The sequence below is a fragment of the Notolabrus celidotus genome, chromosome 1, assembly GCF_009762535.1.
Source record: "Notolabrus celidotus isolate fNotCel1 chromosome 1, fNotCel1.pri, whole genome shotgun sequence".
Classification (NCBI taxonomy): Eukaryota; Metazoa; Chordata; class Actinopteri; order Labriformes; family Labridae; genus Notolabrus; species Notolabrus celidotus.
The window spans coordinates 25,459,960-25,485,671 of NC_048272.1; the positions used below are offsets into that span (position 1 = coordinate 25,459,960).

The window sequence follows — 25,712 nt, forward strand, 5'->3', positions numbered from 1 at the left end:
TGCTAGCATGACAGTTGTGAGTACTAACAATAGCCATGTTTGTTTGTGTTTTTAACTTTCCCTATGATAATGTTTTGGTGAGGACCGGTTTTGAATCAGTCACCATCATATGGTCGCAAATCAGTGGCGCTCGTGCATGTGAGCAGGGGGGGGGCGTCGTTCAGAGGAGCTCCGAGGGGAGGGGGGGAGGGATTAGACGGAGTCCTGAGGACTTGCTGTTGCAAGTTTAACGTGAGCTTTATTCAGCGTGCACAGGGAACAACAACGTCACAGCAGGCAAGAAGAGGATAAAGGGAAAAACAGTGCCACCTATTGGTTAAATTAATGTATTACAACACTCCCACTTAATTTTACAATGGTATTTAGACCCATTTAAATAATAATACAGAGCCATGCTCTCCTTCAAACAACAAAATAAACTTTGCAATTTTCACTTAAACTGTTCTCGTTTGTCATTAAACACGTTTACATTAACAATCACCTTTTTTTTTTTCACTTTTTGGTTACACTGATTTTACTGGAACTCTTTTTCACATGTTTTCAGATTTGCTTTGACCAGGCAGCGTTCGGCGTGCACCTGTCAAGCACAAACAACCACTCTCACATAGAGAAAAGTCCGATCGCTCCCCTTAGTTTTTCAAACCTCTGTTTAGTCAAAGGCTTGGTAAAGATGTCCGCTTTCATGTCATTTGTTGGACAATACTGCAGCTCAATTTGTCCATTCTGCACACATTCACGGATATAGTGGTAGCGAATATCTATGTGTTTAGTTCTGGAGTGATCCACGGGATTCTTCGCGATTGCGATGGCTCCTTGGTTGTCTTCCAGGATCAGTGTGGGCGTGGCCTCCATTCCAAGATCACACAGTAAGCGCCTCAGCCAGATTCCTTCTTGAGCAGCTTTACTGAGTGCGACATACTCAGCCTCTGCTGTTGAAAGTGCAACTGTTGCTTGTTTCTTGCTGAGCCAGCTCACCGCTCCTCCATTCAGTAGAAACATGTTGCCTGTTGTCGAGCGGCGGTCATCCTGATCACCAGCCCAGTCAGCATCTGAGAATCCCTTCAAAGCTCCAGAATCTGACCGCTCATACTTGAGAGCAAGGTTCACCGTCCCTTTCAAGTATCTGAATATCCTCTTCACAGCAGTCAGATGTGCAGCATCTGGACTTGCATTGAACTTTGACACAGCACTCACAGCTTGAGCTATGTCGGGTCGTGTGGCCATTGCAGCATACAAAAGACTTCCAACCATTGACTGATAGTTTTGTTGGTGTACTGGCTTGCTAACACCATCACTTTTCTTCAGTTTGACATTGGCATCAGCAGGAGTTGCTACAGGATTTGCATTATCCATTCCATATTTCTGAAGTATGGCTTCAATGTAATGCTTCTGATGAAGAAAGACACAGTTCTTCTCTTTGTCTTGAACCACAGAGATGCCCAGGATGTAGGACAGCTCACCCATGTCTTTCATCTTGTAGCGCTCTTTGAGAGCTGCTTTCAGCTCGTTCATGCTCTCAGTTGATTCTGTTATCAGAATGAGATCATCCACATAGACTGCTAGTATCTCAATCTCTTGTCTTGATCTCACAAACACACAGGGGTCTGATGTGCTCTGTTTGAATCCAAGTTCCATCATGAACTCTGTGAAGGCCTTGCTCCAGCAACGAGGAGACTGCTTCAGTCCATAGATAGATCTTTTCAGTTTGCACACCAGGTGTTCCTGCCCTGGTTTGATGTATCCCTCTGGTTGCTCCATGTAGATTTCTTCTTCCAGGTGTCCATTGAGGAATGCAGTTACGACATCCATCTGATGCACATGTAGATTATTTTGAACAGCAAAGGACAGTAATGTACGAACAGAGCTGAATCGTACCACTGGTGAAAATGTCTCATCATAGTCAGCACCATACCGCTGTGAGTAGCCCTTGGCAACTAGTCTGCACTTGTATCTCTCCACTCGTCCATCACTATGATGCTTGACTTTGAACACCCATCTTGATCCTATTGCCTTTCTTTCTTTTGGTAAATCCACTAAGTCCCACGTCTCATTTTCCAGCAGCGACTCGTATTCCAAATCAGCCGCCTCCTGCCATTCCTTTGCATCTGGACTCATCATTGCTTCTTTCATTGTGAGTGGCTCTGTCACACGACACATATTGGCATGATGATCAACAACAGCTGTATCAGCAAACTCTTCATATCCATATCTCCTTGGAGACTTTCTGGTTCTGCTGCTTGTTCTGACAGTGCCATCAGCAGTGATCTCACCTTGTGTTTCACTCTCATCTGTTTCCACTGTTATCTGGTTCTCTGAGCAGGGGACTTCTGCTTCTTGATTCCAGTCAAAGTTCGTTTCGTTGAAAACGACATCACGACGGATTAGAATCCTCCTTTTCTCTTCATCATAAAGGCGATAGCCCTTAGCATTGTTTGCGTATCCCACGAAACGAAGCTTCACAGCCTTTTTGTCCAGTTTCCGTCTCTCTTCATTTGGGATATGTGCATAAGCTGCACATCCAAACACTCTCATGTGACTCATGTCAGGTTTTTTTCCCACACCATCTCTCGTAGGGTGTCTCTTGCTTCAGGACAGATGTGGGCAGCCTGTTCTGTATGTAAGCTGCAGTGGCTACAGCCTCTGCCCAGTACATCTTTGGCAACTTAGCATGTGACAGCATGCTTCTCGCTGCTTCAACTAATGTCCTATTTTTTCTTTCAGCAACACCGTTTTGCTGTGGTGAGTGAGGTACAGTCATTTCATGGTGGATGCCTTGAGCCGTCAAATATTCTTGAAACTCCTTTGACGTGTACTCACCACCATTGTCTGTTCTCAGCCTCCTGACATTCTGTCCACACTCATTTGAGAATGTTCTTTCAAATTCCTTGAATTTGTTCAGCACCTCATTCTTATGTTTCAAGAAGTATACCTTGCAGCATCTGGAGTAATCATCAATGAAAGTCACAAAATATTTTGCTCCACTTATAGATTCAGTCTGCATGGGACCACAGACGTCACTATGAATCAGTTGCATCCTGTGTTTGGAACGGATTCCTCCAATCGTCTTGTATGGCTTTTTAGACAGCTTGCCTTCCACACATCCTTCACAGAAAGGAACTTCTGTTTCTGCAGAGAGGTCCACTCCGTTCACCAGATCTTTTAGTTCCTTCAGCTTGGTAGTGTGACCCAGGCGCTGGTGCCATAAGTTGGCTGCTACTGATGCACTATGACAGACAGGAAAACTTCTTTCAACTTCCAGCTGATATAGTCCATCATCTCTTCGTGTTCCCATTCCTTGAAGAGTTCCATTTTTTCCACGTATGTAGCAGTGAGACTTCCTGAACTGAACTGTATTTCCTTTCTTGGTAGCTGCTCCCACTGAGAAAAGATTCCCGGACAGTTTTGGAACATACAGCACGTCATACATTGTGACATTTTTTACATCACTTATTTTGAAAGTCATTTTCATGTTGACATTCCCTATTCCAAGGGCGTCAACCACCCTGCCATCACCGAGTTTCACAGACTGTGCTTTTGTGAATTGCTGGTATTCTTGAAGAATGTCTTTATCACATGTCATGTGCTTTGATGCTCCCGAATCAATCAACCATTCATCCTGTTGTGATATGTCAGTCGGGTTTGCCTCTTTGGTGACAAAAGCACTTTCATCTCCTGCATCATCACACAACATGCTTTTAGCCTTGTGGGTTTTCTTGTTAGCCTTTTGTTTCAGACTCGGACAGTCACGTTTAATATGACCTTCTTTCCCACATTTGTAACACCGCCACGTCTTTGGTCTTTCTGCTCCCACTGACCTGGAGTTGTCCTGCAGATTCCCTGGAAATTGTGACGACATGGCTGATGCACCCCCTGACATAGCAACACTGTAGCTTCCATTAGCATTAACCCGTTTTTGCTCTTCATTTATTAATGCTTGCTGAACAAACTGCAGTGTCAGATTGTCAATCTTTGTTTCCAGTGCAGTGACAATGGTAGCATAACTTGGTGGCAAACTACCCAAAAGTGTTACAATTTGGTCTTCTTCTTCAATAACAGCTCCTATTGCTGATAGCTGATCAGTTAGCTCCTTCATTTGTTTCAAATGTTCAGTTAAACGATCTCCTTCCTTCATTTCACATCGGAAATATTTTTTCTTCAGGAACAGTTTATTTGCCAGAGTATCTCTCTCAAAATGACCTTTCAGTGTAGTCCACGCTTCATTGGGAGTCTGGCAGCTTGTTATCAGGTACAACTGGGGTGTACTTACATTCAGTACTAACACAGAGAATGCCCTCTCTCTCCGTTTGGTGAACTCAGCCTGTGCTTGCGCGTTAGCACCTGCGGCTAGCGTGTCCGTCTCCGTTAGCATACCCCATAGTCCTTTAGCCTTTAGCAAATGCTCCATCTGGAACTTCCATGTTGCCCAGTTCTCTGGTCCGCTCAGCTTGTCTATAAACAGCTTCTCATCCATTGTGAAAACCCACAACACTGTTTACTCCACACAAAAAACTCCGTGTAAAGACAGCCTCTTCAGCGTCAATCTGGGCCCATAACCTGTTGCAAGTTTAACGTGAGCTTTATTCAGCGTGCACAGGGAACAACAACGTCACAGCAGGCAAGAAGAGGATAAAGGGAAAAACAGTGCCACCTATTGGTTAAATTAATGTATTACAACACTTGCTACATTCAAATTCATGCTAGTTTTCCCAGACTACCAACCCCAGCTTTAATAACACCAGAGATAGAGCCGCAAATAAAGGAATGATCTATCAACTTATGTTTGCATCCAGTTTAGTCATGCAAAATTGGTGTTTGTTGAAAAAGTATTGCGCTTCTTTCCCCTCTGTATGTTGTCCTAGCTAAGTAAGAAGGTTTTAAATTAAAAGTCTTTAATGGGAAAATGGCAGGATGTCTCATAAGATTTTACACTGCTTCACTGTGGTGGCAATGTGGCTATGGCTTCAGCAGAGTCAAAACTTTGGGGTGCTTCTCCAATAACCCAAAGCAATGTCATTTTCATTGCCTAACTGAAGTTTGTGCCGCAGTGTTTTATTTCATTATTTTTTTAAATGCTCCAATTAAAATATCAAGAGGCAACTTAAAAAGTTCATTGACTTTTGTGAAGTGCTTTGCTCTCTTTTTAAAGCATACTCTCCATGCAGTTTTGTGTAATCTTTAGAGTGGTTTGATTTAAATTGTAGTAGCAAGAAGCAATTTGTAAGAGATATGCCTCCCTGTCTCAATCTCCTCCTCACACTGTTTCATCTTTCTCTGTCTTTATTAAGAGTGTCCTAGTTTTTTTTCTTCCTCTCAGTCAGGCAGGGTGAGGATCTGAGGCGTTTTCCTCCTCCTGAGGCAGCCACTTGACACAACGATTCCTATCGACTTGAATGGAGCAGGTGGACGGTGTGGGTGCATGTGAGTGGCGTCTGCGAAGAGGTTTAAAAATGTCAAGTGCAGCACGAGTGAATGCACCCTTTTAGCTCAACTACCACTTAACACGATCCTTGTCTCCTTACACGACCTTGTCTCCTTAGTGCCATCGCTTCCTTTGCCGCTCTTATCATGTTCTCTTGTTTGAGCAGCTCCTCTGCTCCTCTTGTCTTGCCTCTTATCTGACTTATTTAGCAAGCTATCATTCCTTAAATATTCTTTCTTCCTTTTCCTTCCTCTGCTTGGTTTATATTTTTCTGTCACTTTTTTGTTTACTTGTTTTTACTGTGGAGGCTGTGTGTATTGGATGGTAGGTTTGATTGCTGCTGGTTAAGCCTGAAGCCTTTGGATCAGTTTCATAATCCCCAACCAGCCTCCGCGTTTTCACTGTTCATTCATCATGTCTTCATTTGAGCATCCAGACCTGCTTTAGCTACATTTAAGTCTCTGTAGACACTCTTATCCATCCACTCACTCAGATCTGTAGATAATATCACACACTATATTTAAAGATCTTTAACTGAAGTGCAAATTTACCTTGAATTGATTTGAAAATTGGTCATTACAGTAGCTTTGAAGCCATGTGGGTCAGAGAAGATGAGAGTAAAGTGGGAAATGTTTCAGAGCTTTGTTTGCACTGCAGATGGATTTCATTCCTCTACCCTGGCTTCTCTTTCTTCCTCTCCCTGTATCTGTTTCTATTGCTTTCCCCCCTCTCTCTCTCTCTCTCTCTCTCTCTCTCTCTCTCTCTCTCTCTCTCTCTCTCTCTCTCTCTCTCTCTCTCTCTCTCTTCCTGTCCATCCCTCTGTATCTCTTGTTCCCTGAGGAGCCCAGCTGGGAGAGGCAGATAAACACACGGGGGCGCGGGGCTTAAGCACCCACCCTCCTTCCACAATGCCACGCTCTCCTGTTCAAAGGCCCCTGCCAGAAATGAGAGGGGCTAAACCCGAGCCGAAAATCACAGGGAGACGAGGCAGCTGCTGTAGAGGGAAAGAGAGAGTATACAGACATACAGAGAATGAGAGAGCGAGGGGGAGATGTTTATCTGCGGGTGTTAGTGATAATTATGAGTGGGTATTTATTCTCCTCTCTTCTGGTCACTTTTCAACCATTTGTTTGTTGAGATAAGCACATGCCACAGTCTGCACGCTCAGTTTTTATCATTTTTTCTCCTGCACATGATTTAGATGCATATGTTTAGTGTGTTTGCAGATGTGTGAGCACATATTTCTGTTTTTGTTTGGTGTTTGCTTGCACCCTATCCTGCCACAAAACCAACCAAAATAGAATGAATAACAGAAAAAGCACTTGATCCCTGCAGAGGTTCCAGTTGTGCATCTCAATAGCCAGGTAGGCAGCATTCAGTCTCTACCTGAGGCCCAAAGCTGCAGGAAATGATTGGAAATATGAGTCCTACTTTTATGGTTCAGCATTGGCTTTAATGTGGGCTGACATTACCCAGCTAAATCTAGCTGAGCCCTGAGTGACCCAGATTAGCCTCACAAAGCATCACCTGGCATTGTGTAGTTATGCACCTCTGTATAATAGAATCCACCTATAAAGACAAGCACTGTGGCCACCAGTCTCTTTTTATACCTGTTGAAATCTTTGTTGTTGTGTGCATAAGGGTCTGTCAAATCGTTATCATGTTGCTGCTTCTTTATCAGCTGTACCTGTGTTATAATGTAAAAATATACTGATTAATTTAGGGAAATTGCATTTTGATTCAGGGTCATCATCATGTTTTACTGTGCCAAAGTAATCTCAGTCTTAACTGTGAGCATAAAGAGTCAAGATTGCTGTATTGGTACTTTGTTGCAAACTGTGGTCTGAAATGTCTGATCCTTAACTCAGTAACATCATTCAGCCCATAGACTGTATAAATAATGGATGTAGTATCCGTGACATCACCCATCTGTTTCTGAAGCACTGTTTTGAATCCAATCATCAGCGGTAGCCTTATTGGAAAGGCTGAACTTAACAACTGTCAATCAAGTCAGCTGTGCATCTCATAATGGAAAACTTGTAATCTTAATATCTTCAAAATTGCTATGTTATGAAAAAATTTGCCGCTCGTACAGAGTGTGCCGATCGAGAAATGAGCTATCCAGACTACACTCATTTTTTTGTACCAGGCTGTAAACATGTTTATGTTTGCTGTAAAGATTGGCTTTTTTGGGGCATGGACTTAGCCTAACGGTTGATAATCAGATAATAAAACGATATGCTGTTGCATTTTTCTGTGGGGGTTTTATTTGTGTTCACATGGTAATATTGTAAAGCAGGCCAAAGCACACCCTATCATAGGGCTGTTTTTACATCATGATGTCACCAACCTCCTTTCCCCACTGAGTAGGTAAACAAATGCCATAAGTACTTACTGCATTGTGGGAGGCGGCTCCAAGATGCCAACTAACATTAGCAAGTGAACCTACGAACACAATGTACTTTGGGTTGACTTGGAGCAGCAAGGAGGTCAAATTCCTCATTCACATTTGAGCAGATGTTTAAATGTTGATCTCAACTCACAACTTCAAATTATAGAAGTTTACAAACATATAAGTAGGGTTGCCATGATATCAGAATTCTAACTTTGATATGAAACTAGACAACAAATCAAACAATATCAATACCTGTTTTGATTCAGCAACACCAAAATATTAACTCCTGAGCACCAACATTTTTTTTTCACCACCGCACCAAGAGTTATGGTAAAGAAAAATAAATTGAACACACACCTGTTAGAATTAAAGAAAAGCATAGTAAATTTGATTTTCTAAAAATATGAATCTAGAGATACAAAATATAAGAGGTGTGTTCCTGATGAAGGGCTATTCATTTTTATTCATAGCTTCTTTTACTTTGGTTTCAGTACAGAACCCCCTCCATCCACCACATCACTCCTGTCCTCCAACAGCTCCACTGGCTCCCTGTTCAGTTCCGTATTCAGTTCAAAGTCCTCCTGTTAACATTCAAGACCATCCACAACCTCGCCCCCCCATATCTGTCTGACCTCCTCCATGTTCCCACTCCCTCCCGCTCCCTCAGATCCTCTTCCTCCATACACCTGTCTGTCCCCTCCGCCTGTCTCACCACTATGGGGAGCCGAGCATTCAGCCACTCTGCTCCCCGTCTCTGGAACTCATCGCCACCTCAACTCAGAAACACAGATTCTTTCCCCCATTTCAAATCACAACTCAAAACATATCTGTTCAAAACTGCCTACTCCGTCTGACTCCAATTGCACTGTCATTTTGTTATTGTTTCTATTTTTTCTTACCACTTTGTTAGTTTATATTGTTTTCATTTTGACTTTGATTTTGTTTCCTTTAATGTAAATTCGTGTTTGTATATATATATACCTGTGCGGTGTCCTTGAGTGCCGAGAAAGGCGCCTTTAAATAAAATGTATTATTATCATTTTTATTATTACTTTTCTATCAAACACAAAAATATTGATATTGAAAGTATCAAAAAAATGTGAGAACCTCAGCAACCTCTCGCTCAGTCAGCGCATGAAAAGAGGGGCTTTCTCTGCTTTGCCATAACAGTGTGGAGGTTCCGGTGATTACAAGGACCAATTCTCCTGATTCGACAAGCTGGACAAAATTCTTGGAACTAAAATTAGCTGTTAAGCAGTAGATGCTGCCTGTAGTGTTGCAACGCCTAGCTCTAGCTCTTCTGCTGAGATGAGCAACGTAAACTGAGCCTGATTTGTTAACTGAGGTCAGTAGAAAATTATACAATCAGGTAAATGTGCAGACAGAAATGTCAGCTTCTCCCACATAGCCAAACCAAGGGAATCAAATGAGTGCATCCAAAGTTCCCATTTGCCACCATTAATATGCTACAGAGGACAACTTGATGAAGCTGTGGTTCCTCTTCTTTAAACCCTGCCGCCAGAAATAGATGCATATATTTTTTCTCCCGAGACTTCTCTTATCCTGATACCAGATTAAGTATAGCGTGTCATGTCTGTACGGCAGTTCTAAAACTTTCATTAGTTTGGAATAAAAAACTTTTGTGCTTTGTAAGTCAGAGCAGTTATTCTATGTCATTGTGGTAGTTACACTGATCAAATCATTTGATTACCCTGTAATGTTTGTTGTTTTCACTAGAAAGTGCATAAAGATCACACAAGCCAAACAAATATTAAATAAAATAGAATAATGAAGTTATTATAGGGATGTAGCTATTTTCTAAAAGTGATATCATCCTATTATGTACAGTCAACAGCAGTTGAAGGGAGATACCAAAAGACAGAGCCAGACTTTGAATGTGAAATCAAGCCAAAACGAATGACCTAAGTCGAAGAAGTTGTACTTTGATTTTCCCTTTGCTTTGCCTCAGTGTCAATAAGCATAAGGGAAAATTGCCAGACTCCTTCCCACGGATTGATGTCATAAGATGTTTTTTGATCTGGTTGTCCTTTTCTTGCCCCTAAAGAACAAAATCTGTTGTCATGGGTTTTTCACTTACCAGAATCCAGTATCACACACCGCTGGGCGATTGGCAAGAAAGCCTGCTTATAAAAAGTACTGAAACAAACACTTTGTGATACAGGTCATCATGCATTTTCTAAACTAATGACACGTGTTGACAACATTTTGAATCAAACAGTGTTCAGCACCTATTTGATATACAGCTGGGTGTTGTCTGCATAGCAGTACAGACACATTTGTTGAAATAGAGAATGTTTCACTGAAAAATAACTGTACATGCACCATCCTGCCTTGTTTCCCATCATACTTTGTGCTGAACTTGTTTTTTTAAGTATATTGTTTTGTTTTGAACATGCCAATATAACTTTTGTTGTTGTTGTTGTTGTTGATGCCGGTCCTCTGAGGATGTTGTTTTGTGTAGTTGAATTCCATTTACGTGTCTGAGGACGTGTCTGTTTTGTTTTGGGTAGGGAGGCCACATTTCCAGCTTTGTGTTTGTGGCTTCACGGCATTTCACAAACTGAGGCATTCCCCTGCATTTGATTGGCTCTTGTTTTCTAAATTGTAACACTGTCACTTTCCCTAAACCTGGCTTTTTTTCCAGTGTCTGTGAATAAAGCAAGACATGGCTATCACCACTGCCTATGTAAGATGGCACAAAACAAAGGCATGACCTTTTAGGATGCACTTTTTGGCAGAATATGATGAAACCTACGTCAAATGGGGCTGTTGAAATAAAAAGTCAGGGAATTTGTTTACTCTTGGACGAAGTCAGTGAAGGATGATTCCCAGACAGTTTTTTGTGATATTTGCCAGAGTTTTTTTTTTTTTTTTGATCAGACATGGAGGAGAACGTGACTTGAAGTGACACACTGCAAGTGACACACACATGAAATGCTAGGCTCATAAAGAGGAATGTCCATCTATGGACACGTTCCTCTTGAAACCATTAGATGATTACCAAACAGATAAGGTCACAACAGCTGAAATAACAATCATGTACCACAGGGTGCAGCAATCGTACAGGTAAGCAGACTAGCTCCAGTCTTTTTCTGAATTCAGAGATTACAAAAAAAATGTCATGAAAAGCAGCAGCTTTAATCAGAGTTTTTGCCTGTTTCGTTGTACACAGTTCAGTTGACACACAGTTTGAGAGCTGATGACAACAAGCTCTTCGCTGTAAAAAGTTGTTGAATACTGTAGCTGAATCCCAGAAAGCTGTCCCATAAGAACTGTGAAACTTCAGCTTCCTTCGATAACTCAATTTGTTTTGCTAATGAGTTAAAAAAAATGCATTCAAACATAGAAATATTATGTCTGATTTACAACCTGTTTGATGTGTGCAACCAAATCAGCCTGTGGTACAGCATTGTTGTTTTTTGTTATTATTTATTGAACTGTTGTTAGATGGAAATATGTAAATCTTAACTAGTTCTCCTCATCTCTCCAACATGTCCTGCATTGTCCCACACAAACATATTATTTGTCACATTTGGCTCATTGGCACCAGGTCACTAGTTTTCTGTTCCCTGCATTGGGTGTCATTAAAGGTTGTTATTAGCTTCTTCATGTCTCTCTTCTTGAGAAAGTAGCTACCATTTGGGGATATGCTAGTTGTGTGTGTATGTTGTTATCTTTACGTCATCATGGTTCAGTCTTACATACTGAATGCATGCTTAATTATGAAGCACTGTGAGAAAGCACTCAGATATCTCCAGGATTATTACATTCAGCACAGCTAAACGATCTGTGATTCATATGCATAGCATATAGCGCCCTCTTGAGGCTGGATGACATTAAAGCAGAAAAGCAGTGTCTTTTCCCTTAGCTGCTCTCAAGCTGCACATCCAGATGTTTAAGAGGCCTGGAAGGGGGGGCCATCATGCTAACCAGGCGTCAGGTCTAATTATGGTGATCATGCTTGTGAGAACTCTCAAGGGAATACAAGCTGGAAAACTAGACTGAAAGATAGAAATAATATTAAAGGCAATGTGTCTGTGCGTGTGTGTGATTGTGTTCATAATTTTTGATGGTACTAAGAATCATAACTATCTGGCTTGTCCTCACTTTAGTTCCAGTCCTTCAGAACTCACAGAATATGCCCCTGGACCAGCAGTTGTTGGTGTAGTGGTTTGAACTATAGCTTGTGTTGTCTGATGAACCATGCATAGTCACATTCGGCTCTAATAAGCAACAGGGGCAAAGTCGGCCTCTCACAGCCACTTCTGCAGTGACAAGCTCCAGATATCCCTAACACAAAGAAAAAAGAAAACAGTCGATTGTTCCTTATAAAGCTAGAGATTTATAATGAAGCTACAATCAAGCTTGTAATGTTACAGAAACGTTCTGTATAAACAAACCCATTATCATAACAAAAACATTTGATATGACATTTATACCAAGAAAAATGTGCATTCTTAAAGTTTTCAAGCATAGCCAAAAACAAAATGAAGGCAAAATCAAAAAGTGGTCAATAGAATAACATGCCATATTGTAAATGGACTTGTACTTGCAGTATAGTATGCTTTTCTTTTTCAAAGCACTATTACACTACTAGTTGCATTCACCCATTCACACACTGATGTGGAGGCTGCTATAATGGAGCATCAGTATAAGCTAATCTCATTCATACACATTTAAACCTTTGGCTTTATCTTAAATGAAAGACAAACCCCCGTTCAGTGCCTGTGTTTTTAAAAAAAATGCTTTTTTATGATCACAAATTGCACTTTATTTGCAAATTAGTTGCACTTTTAATGATTGATTGTTTCTACATTCTGTCTGTATATAATATATACAGCACAACTCCATGCTGTTGAGTTGTGCTATTTATTTTGACGTGTGCTGCTGACCTTTTGGCCCGGTCGCCCTTGTAAAAGATGTCTTGATCTCAATGGGTTTCTCATCTGGTTAGATAAAGGTTAAATTAAAAAAAAATGTTAAAGTAAAAAAAATCATGGCATTTACCATCAGCCTTCCTAACTGATGCAGAAAATAGCAGCAGCTCATCTATCTCCCGTGTCTCCTTCCCCGTAACTTTTGAAGTGTCTTGGTGTTTTGTTTTGTTTTTTAACTCTAACACTGCCAGAGCCCATATTGTGTTGAGTTTTGTGGTTGCTTTGTGTTTGTCTCCAATCTACATCTCCATCAGTTGTGTGTATTAGTGTGTCATCTGTGTGTTTAACATTTTGCTAATTTCTGCCCTGTATTCCTCCTCCTCAGATATTAACCACTAATCAAATTTTTTTTGCTTTCCAAAAAAATTAGAAAACATTCCATGTTGTTAACATTGCAATCAGAAACTGACATTTTTTCCAAAAGGAATATGTGTAATCAAAAAGCTTTCAAATGTGCCAGACTCTTTTCCATACATTGATTCGATATAACGCATGCAACCTGGTTGTCTGTGGCATTTCCTTTGCTGTTCAGAATTAATTGCTGTTGTTATGGGGTTTTGACCAATCAGACTCAAGTTTTCAACACAGCCCTGTTGATAAGTAAGAAAAATGGGTAATAACCAATTTTATCTGCATTTGATTTCTTCATCTGGTATTATACTTCACTCCTTGACTCCCCTTTTTTTGCATCTGTCACGAGATGTGGACATATAAGAAGTGTTCAGAGTTGATTTAATTTTTTGCCTCTTTTTATATTCAAATGGCGTCAAATTTATTTCGGAAAAACTCAAGGCAGAATGTGAACTGCCATGGTGCTGAAGTCTTTACCAGGGGTGAATGCAGCGAGCACATAAAGTGTTCCCTTCTTCCAGACTTTGAGACTCTTTCTGTCTTAATTTGGCTCAGCCCACTGCAGCTATTTGTAGCCCATGTGCTGATGTGGCCAAAATGCTATCAGTCGGTGTCAAATTGGATTCATGGCAGTGAAATTGTTAAGATGTCCGTAAGCAAATTTTTCTAAAGATGGTGCTGCTGATACTCATTTTCCACCACTTAAGCTTGATATTAAAAATGTACTCAGTACAGTTTTACAGTGTTTCAAACAGTGGCTCCGTTTAAAAGATACTGGAAACCCCAATCCAAGACAGAGTTCTTTGTATATATTAAGGGTTTTACGTACAATCCAAGACAGAGTTCTTTGTATATATTAAGGGTTTTACGTACATCGAAGAAAGTATCTAAAACTGTTAAAAATAAACTATAATACTTGTAAAAAGCCTTCTTATATGAAAGAAAAGAACCTGAAAGTGACTGTTCAACTGTGTGGATATGCATGGTAATAATAATCTGCAAATATTACCATGCTTTGCCTCAAGTCCCCAGTTCAGATGAGTTGTGGAATCATTTTAACAGTCTCAGTATAATGTTTATTTTTCTTCCTCTTTGCAGCTTTTTGCCATTTTTGCATTTGCAACCTGTGGGGGCTACTCTGGGCAGCTACGGGTCAGTGTGGACTGCATGGAGAAGGCCAGCAGCAACCTCAGCATTGCCATTGACTTTGCTTATCCTTTCAGGTGAGCAGGCTGAAAGGCCCCATGCCATAAAAACATCTTGCCCCAACACATATACTTTAGTCCCCAGCCTTGCAACCCTGAGAAGGTGGAAGTAAAAAAGCCCCTGCATTGTTTATGTAGCCCACATATGGGAAAACATGGCTTCTACAAGGTGATCTGAACAGTAGTAATTTGCATCGACATGCAAAACCTCTCCTACACCAACTCCTACAACACCAATATAAATTTATATGTTCTGTCCCAGCACTGGAGAACCAAATACAACAGTGGTTACTTTTTAATTTAAAACACAAAATGCAAAAGTACCACTTAGAAACATGCTGTTGAAACCACAGCTACAACACTTCAACAGTGGCCTCCTTCTGTTCAGGGTAAGATTCTGGATCATATGTGTAATGTAATGGTGCAGGCTCTTCTGGAGGGCTTGCCATGTTTGTTTTGGTGTTTTTCTACCTCTGCATCCGTCCGCACCAGTCTCCACTTGTCCCCCTCAGACAACATGCAGTCAGCCAATCAGCGCAGCGCTTCATTATCATATAATCCCCACCTACGCAGATCTCTGCATGGATATTAAAGTTAAAAACTGGGAGGCTGCAGATCCTCCCCAGAGGCTGAATTTGGGATGTTTATTGCAACTGAATTCAAAACCTTAAACCTTGCTTAAAAGACAACTAGGACATGTGGTAAGAAGCTTAAAATACCTCTCTCTTGGACCTTTATTTTTAGTCACAGTTGAAAACAGAAGGTATGAACCTGTGTTTAAACAGATTTAAACACAGTGTATTATAACAATAGACACTTGTAGTTATTCATGCTTTCAGGGTCCTTGGTCAGTGTTCAGTATTATGGTAGTCTATTCCCAACTTTGCACACCAGAGGGGTAGTGTGTCGTTGTGTCCAGTTATTCTTTGGAAAAATACAGCAGTGCAATGGACACAAAACTCAGTTCATTGGCCATCTTAATTCTTCACAAAATGAACCAACCTTAACTGCAAACAACAGGATTACTACTTTTAAAAATCATATTCTTAAAAAAGTTGTTTTGCAAAGCATTGGAATTCATTGGAATTATGCAATGTAAATCATTGATGAAACAATGCTTCAGCCAAGGTACCAAAAGGGTTTCCTTGTAATAATAATAATAATAATAATAATAATAATAATAATAATAATACATGTTATTTATATAGCACCTTTTAAAAACATGTCTACAAAGTGCTTTACAGAGTGAAAGACATAGCGAGTGAAAACACCAAAGCACATGACAAAGCTAAGGAGAGCTAAAAAAAAGTTAAGTTAAAACAATAATACAAACGATGCAGAAATTAAAAAGTCAGTGATGAGTTAGGAAAGTAAAAGCACATTTAAAAAAGTGTGTTTTTAAAAGAGATTTAAAAGAGGACAAGGATGTGGCTTGCCTAATCTCCTCCGGCAGGTCATTCCAGAATGATGGGGCCCTGACTGCAAAGGCCCGGTCGCCTCTGGTTTTTAACTTCGCCCTTGGAAGTTCCAAGAGGGACCTGTCGGAGGATCTCAGGCAGCAGTTGGGGACACACATTTTAAGACATTCACTTAGGTACTCAGGGGCCAGTCCATTTATTGCTCTAAAAGTGAGTGTTAAAATCTTAAAATCAATTCTAAAACCCCCAGGCAACCAGTGGAGGGAGGCTAAAATTGGTGTGATGTGTTCCCTTTTCTTGGTGTGTGTGAGGAGTTGGACAGCGGCGTGTTGGACTAACTGGAGTTTTGAGAGGTTGTAATATAGAATACACATACACTATGCTGCCATCAAGACAAGAACTTTTTCATAGAATACCTTACATACTCCAGTAAAACAATGTCAAACCAAATTCTGCATGTATTATTAATAAAGAGTAGGAAAGAGTTTGTATACTTAACCTGTCAGCCCACAGTCACTGACTTGTCACTCATAGAAAATATTTGATGCACCATGGAACAATGTATACGACAGAGACCCAGAACTATTGAGCTGCTGAAAGCGTTAATCAGGCAAGAATGGGACAACATTTCACTTTCAAAATCCAGAAACTGGTCTCCTCGGTTCCCAAACATTTCCAGAGTGGAAAAATAGAGTTGATGCAACTCAATGATAAACATGCCCCTGCCCCAACTTTTTGGAAACATGCTGCTGGCATCAAACACAGCGGCCCAACTTTTTTCAAATTGGGGTTATAATTGTACAAATCATGATTGATTAACTGGTATAATCTGCAAACAACTTACAACAATGCTGCTCCAATATTATGCTTAAATTTAGAGTATATCATGTCTTGTCTTATCATTAGTGTGATTTGATGTAGAAGGATAGAGTGCTTAAAAACTACTGAGACTGTCCAAGATGACATTTGTGTAAGAGGTGTGAATTCCATTTTCTTCAAAGTGCGTACAATTTTTTTCTTTCCAGTAAGGCAAGGTTAAAGTCAAGGAAATTCTGATGATAATCAATTATGAATGATCTCTTCTCCTTGGATTAAACAAACACTGTTAAAATAAAGCATTTTTAGTATACTGAGGGGGATTTGAACCCTAAACCTCCCTCTTTGTGTATCAGGTTGTATCAGGTGTCGTTTGAGGCTCCAGCGTGTGAGGCTATGAGGAGGGATCGTGTGTTCCTCATGGGAGACTATTCTTCCTCTGCAGAGTTCTTCGTCACCATTGCGGTCTTTGCCTTCCTGTATTCCTTCATGGCTACTATTGTCTACATCTTCTTTCAGAACAAGTACCGTGAAAACAACCGGGGACCCCTAATTGTGAGTACAGGTTTTTACTGAGGACATTTACCTTTTTGTCAGATCTTACCTACAAGTATGACATTTTATAATCCTACTCTTAAACCTCCCTGTATGTCATCTTACACTGACTCATCCCACAAGTCATTTCACTACACAATGTTAAACAAAGAAAGCCATGACATTCTACAACTGGTTTCACATGTAAGTGAAAACTGTGTCTGAAAACCTTCTGTCTTTGTTCATGCTGACAGGACTTTGTAGTGACAGTGGTATTCTCCTTCATGTGGCTGGTCAGCTCCTCTGCTTGGGCCAAGGCTCTATCTGAAGTGAAACTGGCCACCGATCCTGATGAGGTGCAGCTCCTTATCTCTTCCTGCAAACTCCAGACAAACAAGTGTGGCTCTGTGCATGGACCACGCTGGTCTGGCCTCAACACCTCAGTGGTAGGTTTAAGGATATGTGATCCCAAACACTGGCAATGCATGAATTAATTTATGAAAAATGCCACATTCTCTTAGAAATAATAAAAAACTGTGGGCTTGCTGCTGAAATTTTGCAGTTGATACATTTAAAATTCACATTGGTATAAGTGTTAGTAGAAGTTCAAATGGAAGACATGGAGGACATTTGAAGGGATAGTTTTATGTTTGTTTTGTTTTTTTGAAGTGGGGTTATGTGTGAGGTACATAATAATAATCATTTTACCTGGAGAAAATGTTGGTCAAAACAACAGCAGGAGAATTTTCATAGACAATTGGCTATACACCGCCACAGACCAGGTCAATCTTTTATCATTATTCTCATTTTTATTTTATTCGTCTTTTTATCTTATTCAATTCCTTCTTTCTATGAATGTTCTGATATTCTTACTTATTATGTATACGGGAAACTGTGATTCCTGAATTCCCCCTCATCCAAAATAATACAACCCAAACACTAATGTCAGTGCAAGTGTGCAGAAACATTTCAGCATTTTACTTTGCAGTCAGAAAGCCATCATGGCACTTTTTCTCTAATGCAACTCACCCGCAGTGCAATGATCAGCTGCTCCATTATAAATAAGTCAATTTTAATTTTGCCTTGTACACTTAGAGTTAAACTGTACATTTTGATATCAGTCTATGATCAATTCAAGCAACAGATGTTGAACGTTATCCAACTGACAGTAGTGAGGGGAGGGGGGGGGGGGATTCAGTTGTTACAGCAACCCAGACATAGGTACAATCAAGAAAGAAGTTTCAATAAGTAAAAATAAAAATAAGTAAAAATAAAATAAAATTGAATAAAATAAAATAAAATAAAATAACAATAGATAAATAAAGCTAGAATACAATTTAGATATATACAATCAGGGTTCCCACGCGTCCTGGAAAACCTGGAAAACCTGGAAAACAGTTTACCAGTTTTCCAGTACTGGAAAACACCTGGAAAATGGGAGAAAAAGTCAAATGTCCTGGAAAATCACATATAGTCCTGGAAAATTATTCCAACATGGCTGCGTGCGACCTGACCCTATTAACAAAACACATCCCATTCATTGAAAGTTGAGTGCACACTGTGCTGGAAAAGACAGCGACACTGCGCAACTTTTTTCACATCTTTTCTCCTTCACTTCATAATCATGCATTCACAGAAAACGGGGGTATATTGTTTATGTTTTATGGTACATTAACCTTGTAGAGTGCTCTTTTGATTCAAAGAGTCTTATATTTAAGTTATAGTGTGACCAGCGGAGTTGGGCAGAGAGCTTGGGGGTCTGTGCCTCACAACTTTCTCTGCAGGCTGAGAGCTCAATTACCGTACTCTAGCTCAGTTGTTCTCAAAGTGGGGTCCTGGGACCTCTGGGGGTCCACGAACCATAGCATGGGGGTCTGTGAAATAATTTGAATACATTTCTAATAAACTATAAAATTGTGCTGTGCCATTACAAAACAGCATACACCATTGTTATGATACCATTTGGTGGCTCGAAGGGATGTGAGTCATGCTACTGTTAATTTTCTGAAAGCGTTTAAGATCAATTACTTGAAAAGTATAAATGCTGTCATGTTGAGTCCACAAAGAATGAAATGACCCTCTGTTTTAAAGTATACAAGTGGGATTTACTTGATTCAAATTGAAGTGTTATCTGTTTATCACTATGGTACAGGTCTGAAGTATTTACATTGATACGTTTTACAATACAAATAGTTCCAAGGGCAACTAAGAGTGCAAATGGTAGTAAGCATGTGCTTTAATGATGGGAAGTTCGGCTCTTTTCAGAGAGCCGACTCTTTTAACTCGGCTCCCAAAGAAGAGCCGGCTCTTTTGACTCCTGAACGACTCTTAATTTAGGATCTTTATAGCCATATATTTTACCTTAACTCTGCAAAAAATAATGGTTTGTGTTGAAAACCCTTTTACGTACTGTGTTTTTATGGGAAGACTTATAATTGACCAATTTTGTGCATTTATTCTGTTACAGAACCATTCTTACCATAACCCTAGGGTTGGGTTAGGGTTGTGATTATGGTTAGGGTTAGGATTAGGATTAGGATTAGGTTAAGGGTTAGGGTTAGGGTTAGGGTCGGGATTAGAGTGACGGTTAGGGTTGGGATTAGAGTTAGGGTTAGGGTTAGGATTAGGGTTAGGATGAGGTTTGGGGTTAGGGTTAGGATCAGGGTAAGGATCAGGGTTAGGGTTAAGATTAGGGTTAGGATTAGGGTTGGGATTAGAGTGACGGTTAAGGTTGGGATTAGAGTTAGAGTTAGGGTTAGAGTTGGGATTAGAGTTAGAGTTGGGGTTAGGGTTAGGATTAGGGTTAAGGTTATGATTAGCGTTAGGGTGAGGATAAGGGTTAGGATAAGGGTTAGGATTAGAGTAAGGGTTGTGATTAAGGTTAGGGTTAGGATTAAGATAATGGTCAGGGTTAGGATTAGGGTTAGGATAAGGGTTAGGGTTAAGGGGGTTAGGGTTAGGGTTGTGATTAGGGTTAGGGTTATGATTAGGGTTAGGGTTAGGGTTAGGATTAGGGTTAGAATTAGGGTTAGGGTCAGGGTTAGGGGGTTAGGGTTGGGGTTGTGATTAGGGTTAGGGTTAGGGTTAGAACCAGAACTAAACTTAAGCAAACAGAACCAAAACCAAACTCATGCAAACAGAACCAGAACTAAACTTAGGCAAACAAAAGCAGAACCAAACTCAAGCAAACCCAACCAGAACAGAACCAGACCCGAACCAGAACCGAACCAAAACCGAACCAAAACCGAACCAGAACCGAACCAAAACAGAACCAGAACTGAACCAGAACCGAACCTGAACCGTACCAGAACCAAACCAGAACCAGAACAGAACAGAACCAGAACCGAACCAGAACCAGAACCGAACTCAAGCAAACAGAACCAGAAGCAGAACCAAACTCAAGCAAACAGAACCAGAACCAAACTCATGCAAACAGAACCAAATTGGAGCAAACATTATTAATGTCCTCAGGTTTGCATTGAGAAAAATCAGATGCCTCGGGTTTGTGATTAGGGTTAAGGTTATGATTAGGGTTAGGGTGAGGGTTAGGGTTATGATTAGGGTTAGGGTTAGGGATAGGATTAGGATTAGGGTTAGGATTAGGGTTAGGATTAGGATTAGGGTTAGGGTTACGGATAGGGTTAGGATTAGGGTTAGGGTTAGGGTTAGGGGGGTTAGGATTAGGGTTAGGGTTAGGATTAGGGTTAGGGTTAGGGGGGTTAGGATTAGGGTTAGGGTTAGGATTAGGTTTAGGGTTAGGGTTAGGGGGGTTAGGATTAGGGTTAGGGTTAGGATTAGGGTTAGGGTTAGGATTAGGGTTAGGGTTAGGGTTAGGGTTAGGGGGGTTAGGGTTAGGATTAGGGTTAGGATTAGGGTTAGGGTTAGGGTTAGGGTTAGGGGGGTTAGGGTTAGGATTAGGGTTAGGGTTAGGATTAGGGTTAGGGTTGTGATTAGGGTTAGGATTAGGGTTAGGGTTAGGATTAGGGTCAGCTCAAATAAATACTCTTATATTGCACTATTCCTATGATCCCAGTCAAGTTCTTACTTTTTTTTTCCAAGGCTGCTATCGCACAGAAAGACAACAAGACATTACCCACAGTGATAGTGTCTGTATGGGACCTGTGGGACCCCTCCAGAAGGGGGCAGAGTGAAAATGTAGTTGCCTGGATGGGATGAGTCCTTGCTTATATTTGTGGCCAGGCATAAACATTGTGATCTGTATATGTCCACAAGAGCAGATAACTGTGAGCTAGTCCTGAGCTGTTTTAATGACTCTCTGAAGCGCTAATTTGCTAACACGGTGCAGCTAGCTTTAAAAAAATGTACTGCAATATAGTCAAGAAGTATAATATTTTAAACATTGAACGTTTTCAAACCTACACTAACATCTGTCTTGTTTTTAAAGTTTAAATGGGCTTGCCCCTCCATCATTGCTCAAATTTATAATAAAAAAAAGACCCAATATGATAAAAACTAGAGATCAAACTAGAGGGTACTGTGATGTACCGAGACGAAAAACCAAATTCAGCCAAATGGTAGTGTCTGTCAGAGGCACACAGTCCTGTAACAAACCAGCGCACATAAGGGAGCTTGAGAACTACTGTACATTTAAAAAAAAGTTCAACAAAAACAAACCAGCCATGTACTCATGAATAATCTGTTTTCTCACTTGATGCCCGTTCCTGGGGGCTTTGGCCTCACCTTCCACCCTGTTCTTATAATGTCACAAACGTTGTGTTGTAAAATCTGTTTGTAAGTCTGTCCGTGTAGTGTCCTGTCACAACTGTTTTGTGACATCCTGCAGTTTTAAAACTTGTTTTTTTATGTTTTATGTGAGTACCTGCCTTAGGACTACGGATGAAATTTAGCTATTGTGCTAACTCTGGCAAATTTACATTGTTGAAATGTTGATTAATGTGCATTGTCCTAATCAAATAAACTAAAATTAAATTAAAAGTAGGCTTTCAGTTTTAGTTGATGTGGAGTTTTGGAAATAAATGCCTCTTGAAGTTTGTGAGGGAAGGAAGCTGCTCAACAAAGTGTCAGCTTAAGTTCAAGCAATGAGAGCAGTTGAAGTTAGATCTGTGCGAAGAGGGGGAGCAAAATATATTTTTTCTGTTGTTTAAGAGGAAAACCCAAGACCAGACAGTGTTTGAGCTGTGTTGGAGTATAACTGCTGAAAGCAGTTGAATTGTCACAAGATTACATCATCCCTGATTTTCATTTGAAGTTTATATGTAAATATACGTTTAGAATTAAAATATCATCCACATGAGTGAAAATACTGATATTAAAGTGAAAGTATGAGTGTGCATCTCTGAACAGATTCAATTTGTCCTATTCTCTTTCTTTTCAGGCTTTTGGGTTTCTCAATTTTGTTCTTTGGGCTGGGAACATCTGGTTTGTCTTCAAGGAGACCGGCTGGCACAAGGGGGCTTCAAGGTTCCCAGGTGGAGCTTCTGAGAAACAGGCTGGCACCTTTAACCAGCAACCTTACAACCAGAGAAGCTTTGACCAGTCAGGAAGCTACAACTCTCAGGGCAACCTTGGCCAGGTGTCTGATTACGGCCAGGTGTCTGATTACAGCCAGGTGGGAGGGCCAACCTCCTATTCCAATCAAATGTAGCGTGCCTTCTGTTTCATGAGCGGCACTTCTGCATTTTAAATCAGGGTAAACAGGAGTGTTAAATGGATGGGAATTACAGATCCATTTTCTTACTCAACACAATTTATCCTCAAGTTTCTGTTCAAAAAAAGAAAATAAAGAGGAAAAATAAAAAAGGCATTATAGGTGTCAGATGACATCCACTGTAGATTGAGGTGTTGTTGGGTATTGTACAAACTTAGATATGGTCCTTTACTCCTCTTCTGTCGGATGTGTTCTTTGCTTAATGTTGTATTTCCTGTTGTTTGAAACAAGTTTCTCTCTCAGTGCTTGGTAATAGACATCCACTGTTACCACTGGATGTCTTTTTTTAAAATTGTTTACACTGTTGTGAAAGGAAAAAGTGCTCTATGTTTCTATATCTCAAGTTTCTAAAATGGTGACGGATAAGTGCATGATGTTGTGAATGTGGTCACCCTCTCTGTGAAATTTGTAAATGAAATGCAAATGCACTCTCAAAGTTTACAAAATGCACACTGCCCTGACTCGTTATTGAAAGATTCTCCAGATCTGTGTTAATAAGTGTTGTGTTTTTTTTTTAAATCTATAAGAACTTTATTTTGATGAGGGTATTTCTAATTCAGAAGCTGATGCATAATAATACAGATGGAAGTTATCTCACATTTGTCAGTGCATACTAATTTCATCTCTTGTTAAACATGAATCATTTCAGAATTCTAGAGATATAAAGCAATAACCTCATACTGAATATGACACTATCCACTGCTTCGTTAAAAAAGAAATAACCAAATTCAAACATTGGAGCATGCTTCTGTATCCATAGTTTCTTTAATACATTGACTCAAAAGAACTCAACAAAATACAACACTGTAATTTATCTTAATCGTGTTGAGGGAGATTATCCCCTCATTGTTTACAAGTGGCTGTTCCTGCTGCAAATTAATGTGACTGTTTTCTATGCTTTACATGAATTACAGGGAATTTGTAAACATGTGTTATACCTCTCTGAAGCATGTCCAGTTTCCTATTTGTTTAAGCCCAGCAAAAAAAGCACATCAATTCCACAGTGCTAGTACCGTAGTACTACAGTAGTAGAATAGTGGACTCATGTGAAAAACTAATTTTGTGCTTTTCTTGGTTTAAAAAACAACTTGGGGTTTATTTTACATTTAAAAAATTTATAATTCATGTATACTGTTAAAAGAATAATGTTCAGATGCTATTTGTTTACATTGATATCACTTGTGCTGCCCTGTTTGTTAACCTCCTAAGCATGTAGCTTGCATGGGTGTAAAGCAGAATGAATATCAGTGTATGTATAATAGTTTGGCATCCATGACAAGGCATTGATGCTAATAAAGGTACACAAATTTGCCAATCAGTGTTTCCTGTCTACCCGCTCAGATCTCTTTTTTAATACGAGTGAAAAGAACATGGAACGTGAACTTTGAGCTGCTGATATGGTTTCCAAGTCTGTTAAGAGGTGCCATCTGGTACACAGGAAAGTTCAAAGGGTTCCTAAGAAAATCTTGTGCTTATTTGTTAGACAACATGTTTGCTTTGACATCTGTTTATGTCTGAGCTTTTGTTCATAGAGGACCTTTAGAAGCAATGAAAATTTCGCTTAGAGCTCACTTACTGTCTCTATTCCAGATCTTCACATTGTATATCTAAAGGCCTCAATGTTGTCTCAGATCCGAATCTGTCCACGAGGAAGCAGACCTAACCACTGAGCTACTGCTAGTTTGGCCCACACAGCTCGGACTTTAACAGGATAAATCCAGTAAGTGAGATTCTAACACTACTTTGAATGTTGATTATGTTCCTTGCATTACTGTTGATTACTGGTATAGTCTCTAAAGAGAATCAACCATCTAGGTGCAAGATGTTTAGTTTGTAAAAATGTAGATAAATAGCAGGTGTGCTGCAGGTACTTCTAAGGTTATTAGGCACCTGCAGTGACCCCCCACAGAAGAATCAATGAGCACGTCTCTATGTTAATATTGATAATTATGACTCCACCCAGACTTCAACGCAGGTAATGGGGACTCAACTCACACTCAACTCAGAGTGTTCTTTGGTGATGGACTAGGACTTGAACACCAAGAACTCAAGGCTCGACTCAGACTCGAGACTTGATGTCTTGTTTACAACCAATCTCATCCTAAATTTTAATTCGCTGTGGGTTGCTCTTTCTGAAACATTTCAGTGCAGTATTGCAAAAAATGCCTCCGTATCCACAACTTTATAAGTGATCATCATGTGAGCAGGGAAAAGGCGTTGTACTTGCATGTCCTTTTCCTGAAACCACATAATTAAATGTAGCCCAATAGTCTCTGTTGTTTTGTCTAATAACAAATTTAACCTGCTGTCAGCAATTCCCCATATCCATTTGGATGCCACTTTCTTCTGAAGCCACACTCAGGTTTGAAAGCTCAACTACAGGAGTAATGTATTTCTGCACTACAGTTTGAAAGTTGGATAAAAGTAGGGAATATGCCTGTGACAAATGTTAAACCATTAGCCAACAATGCAGCAGCTAACATTAGCTATCAGCTACCTCCTAGCAACCGCTACATTAGCAAAGAAGTCAATTCATAGCAAACATTAACATTTTAACTCTTCCTAACAGTAACTGCCAATGAATTAACCACAGCTGCCTATTACAGCTACACTTTTTTTTACATTTCAAAATAAGAGACATTTGAATTGTAGAATATTAGCAAGTGAGATTTTTTTTTTTGAAAATCCAAGTTTCCACTGACTAATTTCAGTTCAGGCTGATCGTAGACAACCTTGTGATGTATTCCTGCCAATCACATAAAGATCTGATGTGTCATTTCAAAATAAAATACATTTTTAATTTAAGCTTAATTGCAGTAATTCTGGATACTTTCAAAGTGAGATTATTTGAAAAATCCTAGTTTCCACTGACTAATTTCAGTCCAGACTGATAGTAGACAAAGTCATGGTTTAATCCTGCCAATCAC

The 25,712-nt window shown here is 40.0% G+C and overlaps 1 protein-coding gene across 2 annotated transcripts in view; it reads left to right on the top strand.

Moving 5' to 3' along the window:
* The window catches only part of LOC117820965 (synaptoporin), a 37,737-nt gene extending 13,637 nt beyond the window's left edge, over positions 1 to 24,100 (top strand). Inside the window, exons 1-5 of one of the 2 annotated variants that reach the window (XM_034695042.1) lie at positions 14,080 to 14,108; positions 14,222 to 14,346; positions 16,919 to 17,117; positions 17,351 to 17,542; positions 22,453 to 24,100. In XM_034695042.1, the coding sequence (XP_034550933.1) occupies positions 14,106 to 14,108; positions 14,222 to 14,346; positions 16,919 to 17,117; positions 17,351 to 17,542; positions 22,453 to 22,722 (789 nt within the window). In that variant the 5' untranslated portion in view covers positions 14,080 to 14,105 and the 3' untranslated portion in view covers positions 22,723 to 24,100. Of the gene's footprint in view, positions 1 to 14,079; positions 14,109 to 14,221; positions 14,347 to 16,918; positions 17,118 to 17,350; positions 17,543 to 22,452 lie in introns of those variants that run through there. The other variant, XM_034694962.1, reaches the window with a different exon arrangement.
* The last annotated feature ends 1,612 nt before the right edge of the window (positions 24,101 to 25,712 follow it).